The sequence below is a fragment of the Drosophila subobscura genome, chromosome A, assembly GCF_008121235.1.
Source record: "Drosophila subobscura isolate 14011-0131.10 chromosome A, UCBerk_Dsub_1.0, whole genome shotgun sequence".
Lineage (NCBI taxonomy): Eukaryota > Metazoa > Arthropoda > Insecta > Diptera > Drosophilidae > Drosophila > Drosophila subobscura.
In genome coordinates, this window is record NC_048530.1 from 10,415,750 (window position 1) to 10,443,461 (window position 27,712).

The 27,712-nt window shown below is 39.5% G+C and overlaps 2 protein-coding genes across 12 annotated transcripts; both read right to left on the reverse strand.

Moving 5' to 3' along the window:
* Positions 1-868: 868 nt before the first annotated feature.
* LOC117889572 lies at positions 869-5,283 on the reverse strand. The gene is made up of 2 exons (XM_034793972.1): positions 4,370-5,283; positions 869-4,324 (listed from the first exon to the last, which is right to left on the reverse strand). The coding sequence occupies exon 1, from the start codon at positions 4,919-4,921 to the stop codon at positions 4,487-4,489; it is 435 nt and encodes a 144-aa protein (XP_034649863.1). The 5' UTR covers positions 4,922-5,283; the 3' UTR covers positions 869-4,324; positions 4,370-4,486.
* Positions 2,775-27,205, reverse strand: LOC117903912 (protein scalloped). Of its 11 annotated transcripts, none has more exons than XM_034816418.1 (12): positions 15,692-15,842; positions 13,027-13,466; positions 8,731-8,858; positions 8,454-8,592; positions 8,199-8,329; positions 7,258-7,890; positions 6,378-6,418; positions 6,123-6,300; positions 5,996-6,070; positions 5,761-5,933; positions 5,464-5,698; positions 2,775-5,398 (listed from the first exon to the last, which is right to left on the reverse strand). In XM_034816418.1, the coding sequence occupies exons 2-12, from the start codon at positions 13,127-13,129 to the stop codon at positions 5,285-5,287; spliced, it is 1,950 nt and encodes a 649-aa protein (XP_034672309.1). In that variant the 5' UTR covers positions 13,130-13,466; positions 15,692-15,842; the 3' UTR covers positions 2,775-5,284. The 11 variants fall into 11 exon arrangements, with proteins under 11 accessions (XP_034672309.1, XP_034672307.1, XP_034672312.1 ...); XM_034816416.1 differs by having other exon boundaries at positions 6,123-6,315; XM_034816421.1 differs by lacking the exons at positions 13,027-13,466; positions 15,692-15,842 and adding an exon at positions 26,865-27,205 and having other exon boundaries at positions 6,123-6,315.
* Positions 27,206-27,712: the final 507 nt, after the last annotated feature.

The following is a 27,712-nucleotide window of genomic DNA, read 5'->3' on the forward strand; positions in this document are numbered from 1 at the left end:
AAAATTTATCTACTACGGCAGGATGGCAGTCTGTCTGTACTGATACTATACGGTCCTGATGCACAGCACTGCACTGCGGGCACCATACACTAAATTCAGACGAGCAAATAAGAGATAGAAAATCTTCGTCATTCTCATTACTGTGTTGAGAACGGATTGCAAGCGAGTGTGACATTAAATGTCCTTGTACTGGACACAAAGCTTCACAAAAGAGAGTGCAAAGTTGGGGGCCTCGATGGCTACCCTGTGGTATTACAGAAGTAACCATGACAGGTCGCCTAGTTCCAGATCAACAAAATTTTTCAACCATACTGCTTCATCAAAACGCGTCTCACAACGTTACACTTCTTGTTGTGAGGCTGTGTTATGGTAGTGGGTTACCATATCTACTAGAACGCCAATCTTGAATGAACAAATAATATGCAATGACTGACCTATTCCTTTCCCTTCCCTTACTCCACTAGAAAAGGCTAGGATACAGATAAGCATCATTTTGTTTGTAAGGTCAAATCAATAATGTGTACACGATATGAAAATCATTGTATTTTTTTATACAACTCTATGCTGAAATTTATAAGTCATAACGTCACGACAGTTTAAAATAGTAATTATTTTTGATCGTTTTCCCCCAAAGTTTGTTCTTATACCACTAAGTAGAACTCACGGATAGAAGTAAACTTAAAGCCATATAGTTAAAATATTCACAGTTGCTTTATTGCATAGGCTTACTATTAATAGGTCACAAAATAAGCTGAAAAGATCAGATTCTTCAGTGATTGATATTTCAAAAGTAAAAGTTGTATTCTTTAATTATGTTAAAATTTTTATTAATGCATTTCAGTGTAAAAATTAAAATGACACATATTTTCTTACGTAAATTTCACATGATTCTTTTTTTTATTATATTTTTTGTTTGATGCTTGCATTTTGTTTAATGACAAGTAAAAAAAATATATCTACACGTACAATCAATTATACCATTATAATTTAAATTTGATTTTTTTAATATTTTCACTGTCTATCCTTTGTTTTATTTATTGCTAAATCTAGTTATAAACGTACTAATAAATAATTTATGAAACTATATTTTGTTGCAATTTTCATGATTTGAATTTTTTCCCAATTTTTCATCTATTCTACACGATACGAAATTTCTCAGCAAACTCCCCACTTTATGCAATTAGGCCCTTTATTCTCTTTTCCAAGTCTGCTTTAACGTATTGAGCACCAGTGAAAGAAACGCAACTCAAACATTAAGGAACCTTCATTAACGGTATGATACATACATACGTACATATGTACGTAGAGCATTTACATGTACATAGGCATTTATTCGTGTAAATGTTCACATTGCGTTCTGAATTAAAACGAATTAATCACCGGAAAAGTTTTACTTTCAAACGATTTCGAAATATTTGAATGCAAAAATTTGGTTAAACCTTAATTGGTTAAGGTGAACGTGGTGTTAAAAAATCTTCAGAGGGTGGACATTTTGAGCAACTCATTAAATTGCTAAATTCTAAAAAAACAAATTTGTGAGACACTGCTAAAAAAAACCAATTTGTAATTCCGACTGCAAGGCTGAACCGATACTAATATACATGATAATATAAATACATACATATGTATGTATGAATGTAAGTATATACATACATATGTAGATACGTATGTATATGTATATGTATATTTACATCCGAAGATGTCATACTGATTGCTTTACTTAGAGCTGTACAACATTCTCAGCAGCTTTAGATAGAAAGGGCTTTCCGAAATGAATATAAAACTAAGTTCTTAGTAATTGTTGTTTATACTGCATGGGTATTTCTTTGTATGCGTTATCTTGATATTATCTAAATAGCATAATCAGATTCTTAAGAAAAATGAGATTTGTAAGCATACGGAATCAAAGAAATCAATTCACAATGTGTGAACTGTTAATAGGTGCATAAATACATACAGTAGAGTCTCGAAAATTGGAACTGTAACAAATTCGAACTATCCAGATATTATGCTCATTTCAATGTATGACACTGAGTTAAAATAAAACAAATGACCAACAAAAATTACTTTACAAAATACATGTTGAAAAAAAAATGGATTTTAAATTTGAAAGATATTTGAATTTTAAGAATTTAGAAAAACCTGAGGATCAAAGCTGTTCTAATTTATGTGATTCTACTGTATTTACTGGATCTTGCAATGAAAGTACATTAATTGAAGAAAAGGCGGAAAAGTTTGCTTTGCTGAGAAACTTTCTCATAGAACAAGGCTTTGGCCCTCCTGCTGTGCCCATTTAATTCAAATTGGCCTTTTACCGATGGATTGTGTAATACTTTTCTTATGTTAGGCACTATTTTATTCAATTAATATAAGGTTTCTTTTTATCTCTGGTCTTAATCAGTTTTATAGTATTACAATATCTATACTCATGGTGTAAGCATGTGTTTTTTACTCGGTACACGGTTTTTAAATTATTTAATTGTTATTTTTTTTTTGTTTTTTGCAACAGTGAGTTTCTCATTGGTTATTTATGTTATTTTTACGTTTTTTTATTATCATTATTATTATTGTTACTGCTTAGCTAAGCTCTCGAAAAATGTACATGTACAACCCTCGCCCTCACAATTATTACGGACCTTTGTTTCATGCTTTCAACTGCATGTGCAACTTACTTTACTTACAGACAAACAAAAAAAATGCGCTTTTTTTTATTTGTACAATAAAGAAGTACTTTACATTACATATGTATATTTATATATAATTTTTTTGTTGTATTTTATATGTACGATTACGAGTAAACCAGAATTACAATATTTTACAATTACAATAAGTGTTTTTAATGATTTTTGCTTCTATTCCATGATCGAGTTAGAGAACTGGTGAGGAATCCCTGGAACACATTGTTCTCTTTTTAAGTAAGCCATTTTGTAATGCATGCACTAAAGTTCGAGCTTAGCCTTCAGGGGATTCAGGGAGCGCGTTTTCGAATAAAACGTACTCGATTTTTCTGGTTTTTTATCTGGTTTAATTATCATTATAAATCCATAATCATTTAAAAAACGGTGGTTCATTCGATTCATGCTTAATGATCTTCTTTACATGTGTTTACATATTTACATACATATGTACATATATGCATGTGTACATAAGTATGTATGTATGTTATACGTTGACACTACGTATGAAAAGAAACAAAACAGTCGCTCATGCAATATTCTGTCCCTCTCTATTGCAAGTGGTTTTGGCTTTGCACGCAAAGATTTCTTGTGCAGTCCCCATCCAACCCAATTCACGAGTTAACCAGCCTGCGGTATACATCGTATGTATGTGCGAGTGAGTAACCAATTAGATTATTGAAATACTTCTGCATCCTTCTGACACGATGCTAATCAAACTTTGCTTCATACTTTGAATACAATTAAAAAGCTTAAACAATATAATTATGTTTACAAATTTCAACAAATATAATTTGAAAAAAAAAAAAAAAAAAATAAATATGTACGATAGTACTTAGGGATATATAAAGAAATATGTACGTACATTTGTACATATATTTTTTGTATGCATCACGCATTTTGTACACGCATTAGAGTCGATGTACATATTTCTCTATAGTTTTTTTAGTTCAAAATCAGCGCTTGACAACTGCTAAACGTTTTCTTTTGCTTACGTTTTTCTTGGGGTTTCGTAAAAAAAAAAAACAAATTACACAACAAGAATATGTTTTAAGTAACTTTGAGATCATTTAAATGTATTTTTGATGTAAATGTATGTTAAAAATTGATTTAATTACATCAGACTGCCGACACAGAACACGTAATATGGGTGTTAGATATTACCAACCATCCCAAATACAAAAATGCGAGACACCTTTGCTTTAAATAAAAAAAAAAATGTTGAATCAGTGAAGCTTGAAATTTGAGTCACACTTCAATACTTTCGCAGTAATTCTTTATTGTTAATTTAAAAACGTTTCTTTGTTTCTTCTTCTTGTATTTCAATGACACAACGTGTTTACTTTACTTTGCTTTAAGATGTTGGGAATTTCGAAAGATTCCCAAACTGGTTCTCAGAAGATACCATGTACATCGTGTATTGTTCATGCGATTACGAAAATCATTAAAGTTGGACCATCTTTTAATTGCATTTCTTTTCTTTCTGCATGTACATAAATCAAACGTACATGCATCCAATCAAGGATAACCTTCCAGGGTTACAAAAATGTACTAGAACAAGTTGTACAATGATATAAATCTGTTTTCGATTTGGGAAATCAGTTCAGTCATGGTCGCCTGCCCAGGAAAAGGGTAGAAAAGGTTGGGCAAAGATTTGATATATGTAAATTCTATAGCCTTTACTGTGTCCGCCGTGAATGTACTGGACGCAGGTATTTACGCCTGTGCAGGTTTTTATGTAAGCCGATCACGAATTAGAGCCTGCTAATTAAACACAACAACAAAAACAACACTATGGACAACACTATGGCTTACGGCTCATCTCGATTGCTGGCAACTTTGGCATCAGCAGCGCCCACCACTCCTACGTCTGCACCTACATTTACCTGCTGGTGCATGGACAACTCTTGTGTTTCTTCCAGATATGGTTTGGACCCAGACACGAGATCCTTGCACCCAATGCCGCTGAGGTTAAGAGCCGCGGATGTACTTTCAGTAACTCCTCCATATTCCATTGCGGACAGCCTCAGAAAGTGTTCATATGTGCTTAAGCTAGCCTTTTGCTCTAGCTTCTCCGTCCCAATGTGCTGAACTTTGCTGGAGATGCATGAGCCAAACGGCTGTGCATTTATGCGATGCTGCTGCTGCTGATGTTGTTGGAGTTTTGTCTCTTCCTGTTGTGACGGATAGATGCTTTCAGCCTGGCTCTGTGCGTATATAACCTCTTCCACCTGCAGCGCATCCATCGTGTCAAGTTGTTGCTGTTGGCCCAGTAACTGTGGCTGCGACTGCGACTGTGGCTGTTGCTGCTGTAACTCCGGCGAGGTGGGTGACTGTGACTGCTTAATAGTTTTTTCTAATTCTGATTCGTTCCCATTTGTAATATCTCTTTTAGCACACTTTTGCGTTTTCTTGCTATTATTGTTGGCATTGGTGTTGGTGTTGGTGTTGGTATTGGTATTGCTATTATGTTGGCTACTAACCGTGTTGTTATTGTTATTTGTATTTGTATTTTTGATTCTGTTGGTGTTGCTGCTGCTGCAGTATTCGCTGATTTGTGCATTGGTGGGGTCTGCGGACAAATTAGGCGCTGCTTCATGCAGCTCTTGCTATTCCTTTATAAGACGATAAATGTGGTGCGTAGTGCCGCTGTTCTGAGCGGCAACCTCGAACACATACGCTATGCATAAAAGCGTCTCTTGCGTCTCTCGCGCTCGCATTACCTGTGAAGGTGCAAGGAGAAGAGTTAAAGCATTGACAGGCACGCACAATTAAATACTAAACTCACTTGTAATATTGTAAAGTTCTCTAGCACACTGTTCATCATATAGCGTTCGGGTAAATTTTTCAGCTTCTGTATGAAATTAATCATGTACTCGCACATGGGTGAGCGCTGTATGCGATACACGTAGCGATTGTTTTCCAGGCGCGAGTACTCGCTCTCAACCTTCTCCACAACTTGCTTGCCGAAGGAGCAAACAATTGTCGAGCACACAAGTACGATGTTCTCATTGCTTTCATATCTGCAATAGAGTGGGAAGTTTAGTTACAAATTCTATGGTGGAATTATAGGTTAGGGACTTACTGGCTCGTTACGCCATAAAAATCACCCGATTCGCTGCCTGTCGTTATGTCGGTATTTAAGTCAGCCCAGCATTTTACCAGGTAAAACGCATTTTGCGGACCCTTTTCGTAGAGATCTTTCAGACCGCCAGACTTTTCCGGAAACTTGTCAAATATTTGTCGGATATCAACAGTCTGCAAAGAGTAAGAGTCTCGTGAGAGCTTTCTAGATGCAAAGGCAAAACGAGTGCACTCACCTCAAGTAGCGGATCGGAGAATGATGGCTTGCCGCCGAGTTGCACGAAGAGGTGGCGGTTATACTGCGATGTTAACTAAAGATCAGATCAATTCATTCGAAGTTGTAACGACAATTGTGGCACTTACCATGTCATCCCTTTGGATTTCCATGAACGCAGTGAACTCAAGTAAGCGGAATTTGTGCGTAGCAATGGCGCGTCCCTCCCATGGCAATTGTGCGGAAGGAATACCAGATTCGATTTCTCCGGACACGGCCGTTGATGGCTTACCCGTCGGATATGGTGGCTGCGCAAACGGCTTGATGCTGTAATCATAGAAACTATTGGTCAATGCAATTGCGATGTATTGTCAGCTACCAAGGGGTGGGCGATGGCAACTTACTCTTGCGATGTGCTAGGCTGCAAGCCGGGCTGCCAGAATTGCTGTGCGCAAGAAGAGAGAGTATAAAAATGGATTAGAAATTGTAGATAAATCGATGGATTTGTTAATTTTCGTATGTGTTATTTTTGATTGGCGGTTACACAAGATGATCGTCGAACAAGAGGCAAGGGTTCATCAATTTCTTATTAATTGATTCGACATAAATTAGTGTTAGCCATCGACCAGCGAACAACAAACCCAATTGGCAAACGGAGCGACTAGTACACATTCTCTTCTGCTAAGCAAATTGCCGCAACATTATGGCAGTGGCAGCAACTGGCGTGTTACAAATAAGGAGCCAAATTCAATGAGTAAGCGAGCGCAGTGGGCTTAACGGTGGGCAAGGGTATGAAATATGGTGCTAAACTATGCCACACATAACCAAACTGCATGATAAAGACAGTGAAAAAGAGAGAGAAAGAGCAATAGAGAGAGGGAGACACCTGCAGATATACAATGGATGAGAATATTTACACATAAATGCCACTATCTAAATGAATGATTTGCGCCAGTGTTACGCCAAAGAAGCAACAGAGCAGCGCAGCACTGGGATTAAGGAACAAAATATCAGCGAACGGGTCGAGGCACTCACGACAAACGAGCGATTATGCTAAGCGAATTTTGAGAGAGCGACACCAAGTTTCACAGGTGATACGGCAATGAGTGCAAAAGTGGTGCTTGCAGGTCAGTAGCTCAGCATAAGTGGGGATTGAATTTAGTCCCAGCAATGGAAATGAGCTTCAACTACTCTGATGAAAAGTTGTGATTTGATTTGATTTGATTTGTGGAAACTGCACGATGCGATATGAGATTGATTTTGGTAAATAAAACATTTGCTTACGCCCGGATACAACGGCGAATGGTGTAACGGCTGGGTCGGCTTTGGTGCCAGCACCTGACTAGTGATTGAGACATCAAGAATCGGTGACCCTGCGTCTGCATCAGTTTCGCTTGGACCACCACTTTGCTGCTGCTGCTGCTGCTGCTGTTGTTGCTGCTGCTGCTGCTGCTGCTGCTGCTGATAGTGATACACCGCTGCCACGGCCGCTGCATTTCGATGGTGATGGTGATGGGGATGGGGATGCATATGACTATGCGGAAGGTGTGCAAGATTGTGATGGGTATGATTGTGGCGAGAGTGGACATAGTTCTGAGATGAAGACGACGTATTTAGCGGCGGCCCTGTGACTGTCGTCGAAGGACATGGCCCAGCAGCAGCAGCAGCAGAAGCACCTGCTGCCGTGGCTGCTGCTGCGGCCACTGCTGCTGCGGCGGCTACACTCATCTGGTGGTGGTGAGCGGGATGATGTGGGTGATGCTTCGTATGGTGCATGCCCACGGACAGCGCTGAGGCAGCCAGTGCCAGATTATTGGCTGCTTGGGCAGATACGATTTGTGAACTAGTCATTGTGCTCATGACTTGCAGAGTCTGTTCTTTGTCATTTAATAAATGCAAGGACACACCATTGGGTTCCTGGAAAAGAGTTTCAGTTGGTCGTGTATCGATTGGCTTCAGGGTTATGGTGCGGGCTTGTTGATGTTGCAGACTGCCGAATTATTCCGATACGACAATTCGAATTGTAGTTAGTGGTTTATAGTTTATCCCCCACACAAGTTGCTGGATGTTTTCCGCTCAAAGACCCCCAAATACGCAACACACTTCTAACCCACTTCTAACCCTAGAATCCGATCCTAATGTACCAATGGAATGCATCTCGCATGCAAAGTGAAACCATCAGAGCTCTTGGTGGAGCACTTTGTGGGGGAAGGGATGGTACTTACGACTTTGATTTTCGCCTGAATTTCTCGCAGCTTCCGCCTGGCGAGCACTTGGATATGGGAGCTGACTTGCTTGCGGGTTCTCGTCTTGCCAGTACGCAGTTTTATGTACCTTGCTATAAGCTCGTTGCGACCTCGAAAAAAACGAAGAAAAAAATCAAAGATTACATAATTGTTTTGCATATAAATTAAACTATAATATAACTTAATCTCTGACAGAAATGATTGCAGAAAGTCTATGAACTGTTGGCTACTTACCATACATTTTTCCCTCATCTGACAAAATAATTTTTCTACGTCCACATGGTGGATATATAGATAATGCCTCTTGAAAGCTCTGTTCAATATCTGGACTCCAAACACCCTCTGCATCAGCGGACGATAAATCCTTTTCATCCTGCAAAAAAAGCATTCAATTAGATTTCCAATAACATGATCAATGATCATTACATGCTCAGTACAAATACAAAGTTGAGTGAATTATGAATAAAAATAGAGCTTCAATATCAGTTTGGGATTTAATTTGTGTGCTTACATCGCTCATATCACCAACATCCAAGTTTTTACTATCCACCATGCTGCCATTTGTGTCTGCCGATCCTAGTGCACCTGGAGGACCGGCATTCACTGGGGTCCACGGGGATGGTATGGTGCCGGGTCCGACTGCAATGGAAACATAATCGAAAACAAACAATTAAGACAGTTATCACTGGCACACATTTTATAGTTTTAAATTTAGAAACGCGAACGTGAATCATTTTATATTCATTCTAGTATTATTTTTAAGATGAATATTTGTTTATATCCCTTAAAAACTGACCGACGGCATGGGATCTGACCGATTGTTTGAACAGTGAAAAAATGGAAAAGCTTAAAGCGGACTCATCGCATCAACTCACCCGATAATGCCTTGAATTCCTCAAGGGAATCCAAGTGTTTAGAAAACGGCGCCAATTTAAAGCCGTTTCTTAAATAAAAACAAACACCCTTTAGTTCCCAGTTGTATGCTTAAACTATATCCAATTCTTGGCTAGAATTACAGCTTTGCAGTGACTACATAAGCGGGTGCATAGTATGTATGTATTTATGTATGTTTACCAGAACAATTTAATATTGTTTTTATCTTTTTTCGGTTTTTAAGGCATTACATTTAGAAGCATTTCTCTGCACATATGTATATCTATGTAAATTTCCACCGTTTTATTATTGCTATACAAATTTAGATAAGTTTAGTTTTTGAACAACACACACACACACACGCACCCACCACACACACAGTGAAAGAGAGAGAGAGAGAGAGCACAGGGAAACCGAAACGCGTCTGTTTGGGAGAAACTCGTTTCATAAACTGAAAATTCGTTTTACTATCCACAAATTTATGTTATTTGTTTGGCCCGATCCCTTGCGCTGGTATATATTCCTGCCGCTGCTGCCTTACCCCGTATTTCCAGAGAGTACAGGGGATGGTTCTGCTTCTAGGATGCAGCGCACAATTAAGGGAAGGGAATTTTGTCAAAATGTCGAGTGTGACGGCAACTGGGACGGCGTGGAAATATATTTGATTCCAAATGAAACGAAAGGTCCAAGTTCGAGAAGTGTACTCCGTCTCGAAGCCACCAAAGTAAACTGAATACATGCAGTATCTATCGATCAAGGATCAAGCACACACGACACCACAACGTCCAGGCATAACCCTACTGTACCGCTGCGACTACCAACCCAAGCACCAAGTTCATAATCTGCCTTGCGTCAAAGCAAAGGAAACTATTTAAAGCATATGCACGGGCACTGCACAAGTCAGGGGGTTGCTTGCACCCCGTTTATAGCCACCATAGGGATGACTGCCATTTCCATAATCTTGCATTGGCTCACTGCTATTTCCAATTTGAATTTAAGGCAGGCCCCGTACTGGAAGTGTTCGTATTCCACTACACTTGACTGACAGCCAGGAATAATAGATCTAAACTCGAGAGGAACTCGCAATGGACAAATGTTTTGTGGCATTGGTGGTTGATTGATTCACCAACACGCACAGCTGCCGCCGAGTCTAGTAAAATTCAACACTGAAAGTGCAAGTCTACTACAATTAGACTAGTCCAAGTCTAGTAAAAGTGGATTACAACTTCCACTGCTTGACAATGTGCAAATGTGATCCAAATTTATTTATTTATTTGTTCTTTAACCATCTCTCTCTCTCTTTACCTATCTAGATTGGGTCTAGCTTGAAGTCTTGTTTTATTCGATCATATGGGAAAATGTCCTTCGTGTCCTGTATCGTATTGTACATATCCGACACGCGCCCATCTCTAGCTCACAGCTGCCTATGTTGAGGTCGGGAATTTTTAAGGGAATGTGTGCCCTTGTCGCTGGTATTCTATTTCTACCCTTACCAATTGAATGTTGTCGTTGTTGTGTGGCAATTGGAATTTTTGGTATACATTCTACTTTTTCCTTTCCTTTTGTGAACGTATTCGTTGCATTCCTATGTAAAATATGAGCATGTATGTGTGTGTGTGTGCTGACGCCCCTACATGTGATTTTGCACAGCTGAGAAGAATTAGACGAACAAGCCGGAACGAGAAAATTGATCTCACTAGAGCAGTGGTGCATATATCACTAAAGTTTTTCTATACATACACAATTATGTGTGCCCATAGTATATTCAATTACATATGTACACTCCTCGACACTCATGAATGGAACACCCCATTAGGCCATTTTGCACGTTAAATAGGGTGTATTAGATGTGTGGTGGAAGCAATCTGCGTTACGTCTGTCCGTCTGTCTCGATGTGTGCCTATTACTCAGAGACTAAAACAGCTACGGCAACAACATTTTGAATCCAGACTGCTGTGATATCACACTATTACAAGTTTGTTTCAAAATTGCACCCCGCCCTCTTTCTCCCCCACAAAGGGCGAAATTCTGAGACATCCACAATGTTGAAGATAAGCGAAAACAAATAACACAGTTCCGTAGAAAAAATCCAAATCTATTAGATTCCCAAATTAGAGTCAGATTTGATCATTATTAAAGTTTTTAGCTAAAACTGAACTTGACATTGAACAAGTTAAATGTAAATAGGTTTAATTAATTATAAGCTGAGTAATTTATTAAATTAAGATTTTACCGTGAGCAACCATGGTAAGAAGGGTTTGTCAAAAGAAGACATAGAGAGAATTTAGTCATCTTAATGACGACGAAAGTGATGATGAGTTGGAGAACATTTCCTCAGTGCTTAAGAAGAATTTGGAAAAGATCATGAAACGAAGAGAAACTATACATATGTATGTATATCATGCTCTATATCATTACTCTCTTGATTGGCGTTTCAAAATGTTTACACGTGCCGGCAAATCTGGACTAGTTTTGGATATCTTTCGACATGTACTTATTTTGGTGAAAAACCGTACCCGATTTATGGATTGAGACCTTTTGATTTGAAATGTGAGATCAATATAGCATCGTATGTTTGAAATGGTTCCATAATAGAGCAGTACATCCCACATCTTCGTGTGAAGCCCATCCTTTTGGTATATGCAAAGATTGGATTCGAAAAGATAAAGCTTCTATTGATGTTGGAAGGCCTCTGATCGTTGCTTCCTACAATAAGAGTGGTCGAATTGACAGATTTTCTCATTGATCCCTAAAAGGTTAACCACTTCTCAAGAAGGTGTCATCCCTGCACAAGGCAAGGCGTGCGAGCGAAAGAGAATGAGCACGAATATGTAGGGGGGAGGGAGTAGCCACTGCAAATGAATTCCTTCATTCTGGCTATAATAATGATCCCAGTTTATGAGTCTAATATACACATATAGACATTCTCTAAGGATGTGAGTTTTTGGTTTTCTCACAATTGTGGATATCACATATTTTCGTCCTTTGTGGGGGTGGAAGGTTGCGTGGCTAAGTTTAGAAACAAACTTGATTCAGTGTGACATCACATGAGCCTTTGCAACAAATTTGGTGACTCTAGCTCTAATAGTCTCAGGGAACTAGGCGTCAAACAAGACGGACAGATGGACAGGCGGACATTGATACGGATCAAGAATATTTATAGGGTCGAAAACTTTTCCTTCTGCGTGTTACATGTTCACCCTTCGAGTAACGGGTATAATAACGGAAAGAAATGGGACACGCTACTATAACTTTACCATCAATGATTGTTGTTGTTCGAGTAAATAAACAAGTTTGATCTTCATGTTGAATATGATAAGGTACGGAACTACTATTTCATTGAAAGGAACTTTACGTTACGTTGCATAAATAAACAAATGTACCAATAAACAAATGTAACAGGATTCCGAACGATCGAACGATTAACGAAAGGCGAAGCTGCCTTTGGCTTTTCAGTTGGCTTTCGAATTCGAAGAGCTAGAATTTCACTCTAGAAATGAATGGAAAAGCCACGAAATAACATCATTATAATTGTATAAAAATGATATTTAGGGACAAAAAGAGTCGGCATTATTAGTGCTGTGTATTAAAGACATTATGTATGTATCTTCTCCCTTCGATCAGTGAAAACATCTAGAAGCATTCGCTTCAAAATGTTAAGGTTAACACATAATTTCACCCACAGGTTCCAACTGCGCTTCATTTGACTTTTCGCATCAGCGAACATATGTACATACATACATACATACATATGTACATAGTATGTACATATATGTATATGTACGCATCTTTATGTTCATACGCATGCATGTCCATAAATTAATTGTTACATCATGTCCAAAGACAGAGAGAGAGAGATGAAGAGAGAGAGAGAGAGAGAGACGGGCGGTGAGGGGGTGAGGCAGAGCGAGAGCGAGAGAGTAATGTTACGCACCTGTTTCTGATTTGCCAACAATATCCAATTCGCTGCTGTTCAGATTGTTCTGCAATTGCAGCAGCCCTGTGCTGCAGGTGCTCGAGCTGGTTATGTTTTTCATGCAGCCAGCTTATGGGGTTCCCGCTTCGCAAAGGACACGCAATCTTAGGCCCTCGTACATATGTACATATGCACATAGATGACTGCTGTGCCGTGCTGCTGGATTTAGACTCTGATGTCACTGCCACTGGACACCGTCGTCGGTGCTGATATTTATGTACTTTAACGATTGCTTGTTGTTATAGTGATAGTCTAACTATGATTAACCTTGAATTAAGTATTTATTATCTGCAACTGTGAAAGTACCGTTTCTTGAACAGGAAAACCGTTGCTTTTGTTTTTGTTTTTGTTTTTGAATGTCTGATTTATTCCCAACTTTTATTTTCACTTCACTGGCACTTGATGGTAATTGAATTTAAAATTTTGTTGTAGAAACATGAACTTATGTAGATATGCACATGTGTATGTACATATGTATTTATGTTTGCAATTCTGATTGATCATTTATACTCGGGGAAACTCCTTCAAGATTGAGTGCCCTCTCTTGCTCTCTCTCTCTCTGCATCTTTTTCTCTCAATCCATTTCGGCAATAATGACGATAGTTCTGTCTCTCTGTTTTCTCTCTACCTTTTTTCTGCTCTTTATGCAACGGCGTACATACATACATATGTATGTGTGATTGAGTGTTCCGGAGAGAAGCTTTCTGTCAACGCCTTTGTGCAAATGCGAGTACTTTGTAGAAATACTTTCAGTGGAAATAGCGCGCAGAAGCAATATCACCAAAAACAACGGCAGCGATAAAAGGCAGACCAAAGAACAGGCATTTGTAGAATGAACAAATGGTATGCTCATTTTTAATTTACAAGTGTTGTTTTCGCTTATTCATTTTACTTGCCAGTTTATGGGAAAGACCTAAGCTTAATTGCAATTTTTATAGTGCAGCTGCGCTGCCCGAAAGCCAAGTCTCAGTTTGTATTTTTCGTATCACTGCTTCCGTCGCTGCTGCTGAAAAGTGAGTTTTTCAGCATACACAACACATGCATGCACACACATAAGTGTGTGTGCGTGTGTGCGGTTATTGAGAGGGTACCCAGAAAAGCAAAGGCTCGCAAATGTTACCGCACACGAGTCAAATGTTCCGCGCGACTCGAAAAAACCCTCGCAATCAGATCAAGTAAGATATGATTCATACTTCGTTCAGTTTGCGGCAGTACCAATCGAGAGTTTTTTTCTAGTCTCTTTTGCTCTCTCGCGAGCTCGTTTGCCAGTGTTTTGCTGTACAAAATTATATCACTCACTTTCAAGCTTGTTGAAGAGTATAAATATGATTTTCTCTCATTTGAGCACGTTTTCGAGAATATTGCGAGACTCTTGCAAAAGGCTGGTGCGATGCGTTGGTTTCATGGGTACTAAAAAGTACGTATCTGTTTGTACGAAGAAGCCAACAGTGGTGCATACAAAATACTGCATCTACATATGTACATACAAACATTGCATGTCATTTACATAAGTATGTAAGTAGAACAATAAGAACATCAGTTACAGGTGCCCTGAAATGTATTTGGCCAATAACATTTCCTCAGGCGATCATTGGGGGTGACGTGTCAACCTGGTAGTCTAGTCCATGACTAGACCTAACGATCTAGGCAGTAGACAAGGGAGCTAAGTATCCACACCGTTACCCAGGTGTGCCTTGGAGTATATTTCCTTCTCTGGGTTGTTGCCAAGCCCATAAACGAGCTCGTTTAAGCCACTGACCAGATTCAGAAATACAGGGTATGTCTTGACCAACACACAGGGAGACACTTCTTTGCCCCATACATATGCATATATCTATCTGCACTTCCTTCTGTATCTGTGTGCATACACAGATACAAAAATATATATATCTCTATATATATATAGACATGTGTGTATAGTGTCTGCACATGAATCTTTTACCCCACTCTCTGCGCACACACTAGCGCGCATTCACACAAACACACACAAATTCAACAAGCAGTTGAATGAAATCACATTGTTGCTCTTCTCTTCTCTTCTCTTCATGTTTCGTTTCTCTTTTAGGTGATGTTGCTGGTATTGTTCAGCGTTTTTGCCTGCTTGGCAATTTCTCTGACTGGTTTTGTTATTGGCGAGGCAAGAACATACATATGTATGTACGTATGTATGATTCCATGCACAATGTACATATGTAAGTACTCATGTATTCATTTGTGTTTGATGTCGTTAATTGCGGGAAATTTGTTTAACGATCATAATCTATTTTAAGTTTATTGGCCTACTCTCCATCTCGTGACACTCCCACCTTTTCCAGTTTCTCACCCACACAAACACACAACGTATGTACATATGGATGTACATATGTACATAACAAAGATAACAAACATCCAACGAAGCGGCGTCGAGATTAAGAGAACTACGGGAGATTGTGGCGATCATACATACATACACACACAAATGTGGACTTTTTAACCAGTTTTAAAGTTTTTGTGTTTGTTTGTTTGTATGCATGTATGTACATACAGATGCAACACATCCATAAGATAAAAAAAACAGTACACCAAGAACAAATTTAAATCAAACAAAAAGTTATGATTATGCAAATTGAGGAAAAGCATTCACATTGAAAGCACCGACAAGGCGAACACCGTACAAAAGTTGAAAGCGGGAGGGGCGCACGAGCGATGATGACAAAGAAAAAATCGCGGAAACACTGCGAAACGCAACGCGCAGAAGCGAGAGAAACTCATCGACTGAATCTGAATCAATACTAAGAACGACGAGACGACGACGACGACAGAAGCTACATACATCCGTACATGTGCATGTATGTATGTACATACATACATACTGTCCATAGCTGGTTAGCCTGGCTCTTTTCTCTGGTGCGCTGGCGTCTGGCGTCGTCTGCCTGCTTGACTGGTTTGGCCAACTTATGTTTGCATGTCATACATACATACATGCATACATATGTATGTATATTAATTAACAATAAAGTAAGGCATTCCCTTTCTTTGTGTCAGGCGTCTTTGGCTGCATTCTTCAGTAAATTCGTATACATGTTATTGTGTGTATTTAGCCTAGGTTTGGCTGTTAAATAGAGCCCGATCTTACCTGCCATACCTTTTATTAATATACTTTGGCTCGGCCTGTTGAGTTTGCTACACACACAACAACCACAGCCGCACAATCCGATCAAGCCCCAACCCAAAACCAATACCAATGCAACGCACAAGAACCTGGAGAGCTACGAGACCGCGCGACACGGAATACCTCACGACTCCCTCTCCCTTGATTTTTCTTATGCTCCTACTCGAGCGACGTCGGCGTGCAAACCTACAGATATACACACATCTGCTTACCTACATACGTATGTACATAAATACTTACACAGTGTGTGACTAACACCACTCGTCGCTTGATTCTTCTCACTTGTTCTGCTGTTGGCACGCCAGGCATAAAAGAATAGCCTTTTCAATTACATATGTTTGTACATGTGCATGTATGTACCTATGTACGTACGTACCTTCATATGTACACGGAACGGTTAAGAAAGAGTATATCTGCATATTTACATATATATGCCTGTGTAATGGATATGTAAAGTAAATGTACGAGTAAGCGTTTATGTACATACATACATACATGTCTATCATTTACACATGCATATGTAGAAATCACTCCGCAGGAGTGTTGTCTGTATACATAATATCTGCGTAAGCACTTACATTCATACATACATACATATGTACACTCGGATGAAACGGCGATTCAAATTGGATTCGGCTCGGTTGGCCCGGTTCAGCTTTGACTCAATTCAGTTGCAATAATTTGAACAGCTGATTCTCAATGTTATGCAATGATAACGTACATATGTAAGTACATATGTATGTACATATGTACATGGTATGTATGTATTTATTTTAATAAGCAAGATGCTTATGATGGCATCGAGCGATGGCTCGATTCGACTGGCAAAGAGAAACATATCGGAAGACAGAGCAGCGTGAAGTAGTCAATCGGGCAACACAAAACTTCAACAAATTTCTGAGATCAGTGTGGGTATGGTCATATTTATGTACAAACTGTCATAGAAAAACGGTAAATTTTTTTGAATTTATTTACACTTTCTTCAGTGCAGAATATTGTTCTTTCGATTTCATAATTTTGCTTGAAAGTAAAAATGGATAAATTTGAAAGCGGCATGCAAAATGATGCGAGTAAACAAAACGTGCAGCCTCATACATATATGTACATATGTACATGCATATGCACATAAATATGTATGTATGTATGTATGTTTATACATTAAAGCTCTACGTGCAGGCGATGCATCGTCTACAAGCCACCTTAAGAGTTCGGGAGCTTTCAAGCTGTCGCTTTATTTTGTATTCGACTTACGGAGAACGGTTTTGCAAGTACATGTATTTATGTATGTTATGTATGTTTGCAAGCTTTGATCAGGGCAGAATGAGTAGCATAGCTGAAAAGCTCAAAGCCCATGACTTAGTGTAAATATCTAAATCAGGTTGATATTCTGTGCAGCATCATGACTGGCTGGCTGAAGTAAGATTGTAAGCATCGTCTACAAGAACATTAACACTCAGTGCTCTCGCTCTCCCACTCGCTTCCATCGTTATTTAACAGTGAATCACTGATATAACGCACACACAAAAATATGATTACGGAACACCCGCTGGTACCATGGAGTCTAAAGCAGGTTCTAAACGATGCATCCGCTGCACTTGGAGATTTAATGTGTGTGAGGCTGCACGCTTTGTTTACACGCTGTTCCATTTTGCAAGCAGTGTTGATCAGAAAGAAGGCAGAAAGGGGGAGACATAGCTGTTATGGCCTATTTACATTAAGGCGTAGCATAGGGGCCTAGTGGTGGCAAAAAGTTGCGGTTTGGCTGCATTTGTTCGATTTTCGGAAAGTTTCAACTGTTCGTCTATCGTGTGAACTACCACCACTAGGTACTGCCAAAAAAACAAAAAAACATGTTTGCACTGCAGTCCCCCAGCCCCACAGCGCCACAGCTAATAAATATCTGCTTGCTTTATTATTTACTATGCCACACTTAAAATCTTTATAGTATTTTTTCCACTTCATTGGCAAAAAACATCGATAGGCCAAAGGAGCATTACATTCGATTACATACATGAAATCGAATTGTACGCCAGAACTAGCGAGGTATTTTACCATTTATAAATTGATCGCGGGTAAAAGTTTCAAATGTCTGCGAAGTTCTTGTAAATCAAACAGACAGACAGCCAAACAAACATATGGACATAAGTCTTCGTCATCTGCTTTTGCACAGACGAACAAAATACCGTTTTTTGCATCTGTTTCTGTATCATATTTGTGGATACGTACTATGCCGGGAAGATAAAATGTGTCATAATTATGAAGTTCCAGCATTATGCTTAAAAAAGATAGGGACGAACTTGATAAGCTCTCAAAAATATCGTTTCAAAATTCATCAAAAATGTCTGGCTATTTCTAGCTTTTTTCAAAGGTTACTTTGGCATGCATTTGCATTTATGTACATATGTACAATGTATGTATGTACATACATATGTGCACATGTGGTGCATACATCTCTAAACATGAAACTAAGCAAATCCAATTGCTCTTCCCAAAAACACGCGCAGTAATGACACAGCTGCCGATGAAACCCGGAAGACACAACAGCACTAGCAGAAGAGAGCTTTGGGCTGGAATAGTCGCCCAGCACACAACCAAAGTAAACATAAGCATGTATGTATGAATGTATGTATGTATGTACATAAGAATGTACCTGTATGTTTATTCGTATAAATGCACCTACCATTACTCGTTTAACTTGATTTCAGTCCTTAAATGTATTAATGAACGTATGTCTTTATTTCACGAGCAAACAAGTTGATGTATGGAAATGTACGGATATGCATACATATACATATGTACATACATATACATATGTAAATACGGGAGACGATTCAGCCAAAAAAAAAGACAAATCAATGCTTTTTGATTTAATTCTCTTGCCGTTGTTTATTGTTGTTTAGGTGCTTTATAAATATTGTTTGCACAGGTTTTTTGGTACCACTTATTGGCATGCTTCTTCTTAGTTTATCAAAGTTTATCCCTCACAGTTTACGGAAATCAAAGAAGAATGCGCAATTTCCCCAAAATGTCCCCAAATATTATGAAAAGGACTTGGGCATCATTCGCCAGGTAAATATACGAAAACGGAGTAGGCAACGCGTCAGTACTTTTATACCCGGTACTCAGTCAACATGAGCTGACTTTTGTCGATTTTTAAGTATTTTATCTGATTCAATTTGTTTGCTTCTTCTGTGGCCTGCGGTGAAGGAGCGCGTAGATGTAGATGTCAAATGTAAAATGTAAAACTCGAACTAAAATATGAGGTATACGAGTATACTGACTGAGTTTTTGATATAAAAGTTGTGACGTTTGCTTAGGCAGCTTTTTACAATGTTCCTTCTCGTTATTTGGTATAATACAAACCATTTTTTCTGCAGAAATCATTTATTCGGTTTGGAACAGTGCCCATTTCGAAGAGGCCGAAGCTGTTTCTAATTATAAGACACTTCGCAGCTTCGCGACGCACTCTGTCGGCTGCCACAGCAGACAGGTTGCGAGAAAGAGAGACATTTGCATCCATACATACATACATACATATGTATGTACATCGGTAGATACATAAATGTGTACGTCGATTTATTTATTTGTGTGTTTTGTGCATATTTTTGGTGTATCAATTTATACATACATTTGCGAACGAGCATGACCTGCGGGGATTCCCCGGCACGATCCAGCTCTACCAATCAAAGCTACGACTAAGACTTAGTTTGTTGTATTTAGTAGCTATTGTCAAAGCGTTACTTTTACTCGCAGAAGGTAGAAGAAAACCTTTGCCCAGAGGAGATAACTTAGCTTTAGAATACAAGCATTTTCGTAGTTCATATTCGAATGATTAAATCTAACAGAAGTTTCACAAAGCTACTCGTAGGGGCCAAACAATCTGGCAGATTTATCTGCCTATTATAATCGGTAGAGTTTAGGAAAATATGAGTTTCGTGGTTGAAATTATCTGCCGATCCATTAGCCATATATTTACAAATATATTATCGATCAGCATCAATAGCCGAGGAGTCCATGCCTGCACGTCTATCAGTCGCCCAGTTGTCAGAGTCTTACGACTCCTAATACGGCATAAATCCATTTAAAATGCACTCTTTTGAATATGCGAAAATACGAATAGTGCAGCATCATAGGTAAACGAAGCATTCGACTGTTTTTGTTTTTTAAATTTATTGACGTGAATTGAAAGCGTGAATTTCGGTGACATTTCGGCACGTGTAAATACGCAAGTAATAAGCTTATCGCCAGCGGCTGGCATTTTTCAGGCTATAGTGGCTCTTAAGAATGAACGAATTACTTTTTGAGCGGGGGGTCTGAGAGAATTGAGTAATATACAGCTCGTCAGATACTTGTAGTCGCCGTGAGTCGAGAGGCGACATGCACGAGAGCGTGCTCGACGTGCTCATTTACATATATCTAAGTATTTTAAACTGTATAATGGGCACTGTGCCTGAAGTCGAGAGTGCATAGCCTTTAGCAAATAGTACGAACTTGAATGATCAAAGATAACTACTAACCGGAAAAGAGTCCAATGGACTGCGAAGAACCATATAACCCGAGCCGCGAGCAACTGATAGACATGGACAGATTAGCGAGCTTATTTAAACAAACTAAATGAATTATCCATAAGTACAAGCAAACGTTTGTGGGCTCACAACGTTCCTCCTCTTTATTTATTTCTGTCACTCTGCAGGGCCGATTGAAGGGCTCTTTATTTTGCTCAAGATTACATTTTTAGGAATAAGCTTTCATATTGATAACGTTAATAAAATTACAACTTGAGTGAGATAACTCAATACGAGAAATATTTGTAAATATCGCATTGATATTGCTCTCACATAAAAAGAAGAATGGAATCTCAGTTAACGAATTGAACACTTTTCACCAGGCAGAGGAGGAAGGCTTCTGGCTTCTGTCCAATTTACTTTCCCTTTACAGCCAGAAGTCCCAGTCCCGTAACATTCCAGCTTTGGCTGGAATTGTTAATTAACATGTAGAGATGTTACGCCCATGGCAGGAAGCGCTTCTGAAGCTGCGCAACTTCTGATGCAGTTTGCCGTTGCAGGCTCTGCATCCGGATATCTGCATTTCAGTCGACATTTAAATTAACAACAATGGAAAGGCGTCTGCTGTTTGATTGCTGGGTTGTTGCGTCTACATAGGCGCAAAAAATGCGCCCAATGCACGACCCCACACTCGAATTCTCCCCACTGAAAATCCAACTGAATTCAAATATCAAAGCAGCAGCCATCAGCCGAACAGCACAGGACACTGATGGAATGAGCTGACCATCGGTCGACTACTGCTGCACGTCCGATTGGACGTGGGATTCTAGATGGAATGGTCAACTCGTTGGCCTTTGCTTGGAAGCTTCATGAAGATCCGAACAGCTGGTTTGGTTCTACAAATGAATAGCCAGAAACCCCAACACTAGTTGGGGGGATTTATTACACATAAATGAATAGAAATGTGCGAAAAATAGAAATGTGTGGAATGAATATTGAACTTATATTCTCTCAGTTTTTGGTTTTCGATATTTCTCCCCGACTTTTGCGCAACTATTGTACGGAAATACATACTGAGGTTCGGATAGATGGACAGGCAGGCAGTCTGAGGGATGAACAGGCGCACCCCCGCACTGAAGCAAGTATTTCTTCGTCTGTTTTATGGAATGGAGGAACGGTTGCTTAAATGACTAGGCTGGGTGACTGCCCTTCTGTCGGCGTCTGCAAATAAATGCCAGAGCCAGAGCCAGAGCCCAAGCCAAAGCCCTGGCATAGAATGGAATTTTGATTGCATATAAAACAATGCCCTGCATCCACCTTTCCTTGCCCCGTTTCCACCCCCTCCAAACGGAATTATAAACATTAATTAGAGCTTTGTGCAAATGTGTGCAGGTCATTTGTAGTTTTTGTTTGGCTATTCGATTGTAGGGTTTGAGTTGGTTCAAAGGAACTATTTAGTGTCTCGGCTCAAGGGTCGTTTATTGCTTGCAACAAGCGCACTTTAATAAATAAAATAAAATTAATCACATGATTGTGTAAAGAAACAAGAGAGAGCATATGAGCGAGCAAAAGCTTATGTTTCGTTGGCACAACGGCGGCGGCTATTTTGTTGCATATTTTTTGCAATCGACAAAGCTGTAAGTGGCATTCGTTCGATATTTGTAAGTATGTTTTCTGGATCACTGTGCCATGACGACGGTTGCAGCGTTTGCAATCAACGAGAGCAAATAAAGTTGGCAACAATATAAGCCAGCGGTTGGCGGGCTCTTTTAATGTGGAATCATTCAAACACTACCAAAAATCGTATAAGCGCAACTCGAATCACTGAGCAAACAACACATAGAGAGGTGTTTGGGCGATTGGCTCCCAGCAGGGCGATTCGGCTCTTCTTGCTGGATGCCTTCGGCTGAGCGTTTGGCTCTCTTTGCATTGATCGCCGTTACTTTTCGGCATGTGCTCGTGGGGCAAAGGCGGCAGGGGGACACAGCAAATTACGATTAACAGCTCATCATGTCTTAGATCAAGGAGGCTTACATGTACATACATAGAAGTACATATGTATATCTATGCTATGTACATAGTATGTACAAACGTGCAAATATGCATAAAAAATGGATTTGAAAAGGTAAAAAGCTCCAGTAGGCGGATAGGTCAGAAGAAGGCACGATTTAGCTTTGTGTAGCTGTGACTGTTGGCTGTTCTTTTAATGTACATATGCACGTGTCCATAGCTGTATTTATATCTATGTACTTTGCACATACATATGTATGTACATGTATGTATGTATGTATGGATGGAGTTGCCCTTCTATTGTCTCAAACGCTCCTCTCCTTCTCTGTATGTGTATTTACTCACACTTTGTATATGTATTTATAAATACACGAATTAAAAAATATATATATGTACATACATATACATATGCACATACATATATGTACATATGTATGTATGTATGTATGTCTGTTTGTAGGTACTTTGTTTTGTCGTTTTCAACATGTTTCAGCGTTTAGGAATTCCAAAAATTCTCTACTTTAAAGTAAAAATAAATTCCATGCAACATTCACCATGTTGGGTTGGGCTATTTTTGCTTCAAGGGACCGTACACAGAGGAGTCTCTGCATCCCTCCTCATTCCGTTCTCGCTCTTCGTTGTCATCACCACCACCGCCACTGACTTTGACTCCCCACTTCACCTCCCCCCCTCCCACTTCCACTTCACCATAACCCTCACCCTTTTCATCCCCATGGCCTTGTCTATGCGACCGCTTTGAGTGTGTTCCAACAGAGTCGGTCGGCAAACGGCAAACGGCAATCGGCAATCGGCAACTTATTATTCTCGCTCAGTAACTTGGCTTGCTGAGCCGTTTTTGTGGCCGCTTCACAAAGAGTATATTAGATTCGTATGGATCTAGATTAGATTTATACTTAGCAGCCTGAACGAAGCGTTTCCGACGCTTTCAGAATCAAAAGTCGAAATATCAATGTCCAGTGGGAAACAGCAAATACTTGTGGATTTCCTGTAACTCTTTTAGCCCTTGAAACATTATTTCAAAATCAATTTTCCAAAAGAAAATTAAAGTCGCATTTTTGCGCAAGCTCTTCTTCTTTTTATACGCAAAGAACAAAAAGAAAAGGAACGGAACGGAACGGAACGGAGCGGACCGAAGCGGAGCATGGGAAAAGCAATGCCACCGGCAGCAGCGGAGCGGCTAAACCAGCAGCAACTTTTTAAAAAGGATTCTTCCCATACAAAGTTGTTTTTTTCTGCATAAGAAACTCGCACAAATATTTTTTAATGTTTTCTTGGGCACAGAAAGTAATTTAAGGAATGTCACGTTGTAGTACTCTTTTACTCTCGTCTCTCGTCTCGTGTGTGCTCCTCTCCTTGTATGCATTGCGCTTTTATTTTGGTTCCCGGTTCGTATCTGCTGTTGCCTTTGCCGTTGCCGTTGCCGTTGCCGTGTTGCCTTTGGCTTTGCCGCTGTTGCGTTTACCTCCTCTGCTTCAGCTCTCTCAGTCCCATCATCGAGCTCCTATCTCCGCTGGTATGGTATAAAGAATTTCTTATTTAGCAACAACTGCTGCAAAAAATTCATTCGCCTGTCTCCCCCCTGTACCCTGTACCCTGTAGCCTGTACCCTGTTCGTCTCTCTGCGCCATCATCCATCTGCACTCTATACATATCCATGAGACTGCTGCAGTCGCAAAGTATAAAAATCGAAATAGGAGGGGGCCCATCCGCATCCCCATCCCCATCCCCATCCGCATCCCAAGGAGTGGAAGCTTTTAGGCAAGGGCTGCGATAATTGTGTATTTTTGATACCCTTTTCGAGTATTTTCGTGTTCTTCATACGTTTGTAACGTTTGTACATGTGTACCATGTACATACTATGTATTACTGATTTGAACTCAGCATACAAGGGTATACAAACATCGGCGAGTACAGTTCGAATTTCAACATTTCTTTTTCTTTTGAACATTTTTGTATTGAACATCTTATCTGTGACCCGCCAAAAGAACTAAGAGCTTGCCGAGGCTGCCCGCTGCCCGTTTCCGTAGCCTTTGCATTTTCCACACGGTAGCCGTTGTCCGTATGGACAGGAACGCGTTTGTCTTAAATTAAAAGCGGGTTTGTCTTTGGCAACACCAAATCTGCAACAAACAAAAAAGATCATGATGTGATTTCCAATATCCCGCCATTGCTCGCACAACAACAAAAAAAAAAAAAAAAAATTAGCAAGATATTCTGACATGCCGCCGCTTCAGATACTCTTGCATCCATATGTATGTACATATGTATATGTATCTATCGTTCCTATGGCTGCATTCCTTGGTTACGATTCGATTTTGATCTAAATTAGTGGGATATGCTCAGTTGATATTTGTATCTTCAGAAACAACAGTTTCTTTCAAAAGAACCTAAAAGTATCGCTTAGTATATGGAGAAGGCCATCCATAATTTGTATAAAGTAATCCTGTTTTAATATATTTAATTACATACATAAATCTTGGTTTTACAGATGGTAGTTGTAGTTGTAGATATGATATTCTTCAAAAACCACATTTGTCTGTACCAAAACCTTTTTTTTTACCGATCCTTGTGAATGAGCCTTTTTCACAGTGAATGTCCCCAGTTCCTCATGAGATATCTCTTTCAATTAAGTCTTTTGCGCCGCTCTTCACCCACCGCAAATATTAAATTAAATCTGCTACATTCACAGAATCAACGAGCAGGAACGTTGTCAGTCGCGTCTTAACGCGACTCTACTTTCATCACCGGTACACAGTCAGAACATTGAGTCATTGATCACTGAGTCAACTAGATGGCCGAAACAAGATGAGGCGCCAATGTTATTTGATCGTTCGGGTTTTTGGACACTTGAAACTGAGTACTGGGTATCTGATTGTAGACTGGGCGGCTTTGCTGTTATTGAACTGGATTGCTTTCAATTTGAGTCATCCAACTTTAGTGAATTTGTTTGTTTTAGCTTCCTGTTTACAATAACATCCGTCCACACTTTTCTAACCGCAGGACCGGCTTTAGGCGAAGCCGACCTTCGATATTGAAAGACATTAAAATAAACATTTCTCGTTGAGCACGCTCCGCTATCCGCTGTCATAAAATCTGCCCGGCTATCTTTGTTTATTTGCCATCTTATGATTTACGCAACTCAATACTGTACTCCTCCCATACATATGCATATGTGCATACATATGTATGTACCTTACCTAATCAATTTTCTAATAGCTTTAAAACTGACACTTTTGCTTAAAACATACAAAGGAAAGGTGATTCTTGAGGAAAGTTTTCCCAAAGTGTATTTCTAATATTTTTAAAACAATACGAGATAAATGGTTCAAGGGGTTCAAGAAATTTGTATTTCCGTGAGAGGTACAGAGGTTTTTATTAAAGTACGAGTCATATTTTTGCACACTTTACAGAGACTTCAATGGACCACATTTATCAGAAATTCGCATTAATATATTGCATCTACTTTCGGCGAAATCTGAAATTAAATCGGTCGCCACGAAAACCAATTCAGCATTTTTCCCGTGCGAACCGCTAAGTGTTTTGCAAGAATCTCGAAAATGGCTGCTTGCCCAAATCTGGGCAAGGGTTGCTTTAGCACCAGTTATAGAAGTCGTCCAGGGGTGTATCAGAACTGTTGTATCAGAGACCATAATAGCAACAGAAATCAAATTTTGCACAAACATTTGTGGCATTCACAAATTTAAAGATACGATCAAATTTCGATGGCAAGATTTATTAGATTCCCCAAGTAAAAGAAGTGACGTGTTTGAATGCGTCTCACAGCGTTCATCCTCTTTTTAAATGTTGTGGTCAACAGCACATACTGTACACAAGTACACATTCAGAAAAATATTTATGTAGGTCTATTCCGCCCATCGGAGTGAGTCATGCGGCGTGCTCAGCTACGAGCAATCACAAGTCAGGTCCCGCTTCATCTTTTTGGAGAGAGGCGCGGTGTGGAGAACCTCTGCCTAGCTCTGGCAACCCAGACGCAACGGGATAGAACAGGATGAGTTGCTCGCAACTTCTAATGGCCGCGTGAAAGTGGTTCATACTTATACATATGTACATGTGATATTATTGATACTTATATTATTATTTCAACTTACTTTTGTACAGGAATTTCGAGTAATCACAATCCATGATGTTGTGGATACAGTTGGGTAAATTATATTTCTCGATTTGATTGCAATTTTAGTTTTTCCAGCTTATGTATGTTGAGTGGCATAGGCATATGCTTCTCGACGCCGCTTTCATTTAACTGAGTAAGTATTCTGGCAGCTTTACTCACTTAATTGATCACATCACACATTGCATTAATATTCACTTCATCACCTTTAGCGTCGGCTTTCAGCGCAAGGCCTTCTTCTCATCTATCCGTACGTTGTTGCTTGTTACTTGTACTTTGACCTTACTTTTGTTTTTGTTGTTACCACCGCTTTACGCTGTCGATGAAGAAACACAAAAGTTACAACCATGCACAAGATACAAATTGTGGTATAGTAGAACCAAGAGCAGCCCAAAAACAATTCAATAAACACATGGAATCAAAGCGTTGCTGTTGGCATTGGCCCTTTGCCGCCGGGGAAAGCGATGCCGTAACGTACTCAAGTGGTGAAAATGTATCAAAGCCTTTGAACCTTCTTGAGGGAACTTTTCAAGTTTTAGATGGACTGCTTGCATTTGGCTATTTGATAAGTTATCGGTAGCCTTTTCGTTCCTATGATAACACTTGTTGCAAACTGAAGGTAAAGGCAGCGACTACGATTACGATTGAATCTGGTGCTGGGACTGAGAGTCTTGGGTAAGGGAATGCCGTGCCGAGATCACCAGTATGCAAAAAGTCTCGACTGTCTCTGAAGCCGCTTGTTATGAATTGGTATGATTTGTTGCTTTAGAAATTAAACACCGCTTGGAAATCATGTATACCATCAGATGTTCAGGTTTTCATGGCCAT

What these genes read in the sequence shown, in the direction of transcription:
- LOC117903912 (XM_034816416.1), bottom strand. Translation starts at nt 13,129, where the DNA reads ATGAAAAACATAACCAGCTCGAGCACCTGCAGCACAGGGCTGCTGCAA. An exon ending in ATTCGCCGTTGTATCCGGGC is followed by an intron (nt 6,419 to 7,257) that starts GTAAGCAAATGT and finishes TCTTGCGCACAG; the next exon opens with CAATTCTGGCAGCCCGGCTT. An exon ending in TTTTATGGCGTAACGAGCCA is followed by an intron (nt 5,699 to 5,760) that starts GTAAGTCCCTAA and finishes ACTCTATTGCAG; the next exon opens with ATATGAAAGCAATGAGAACA.
- LOC117889572 (XM_034793972.1), bottom strand. Translation starts at nt 4,921, where the DNA reads ATGGATGCGCTGCAGGTGGAAGAGGTTATATACGCACAGAGCCAGGCT.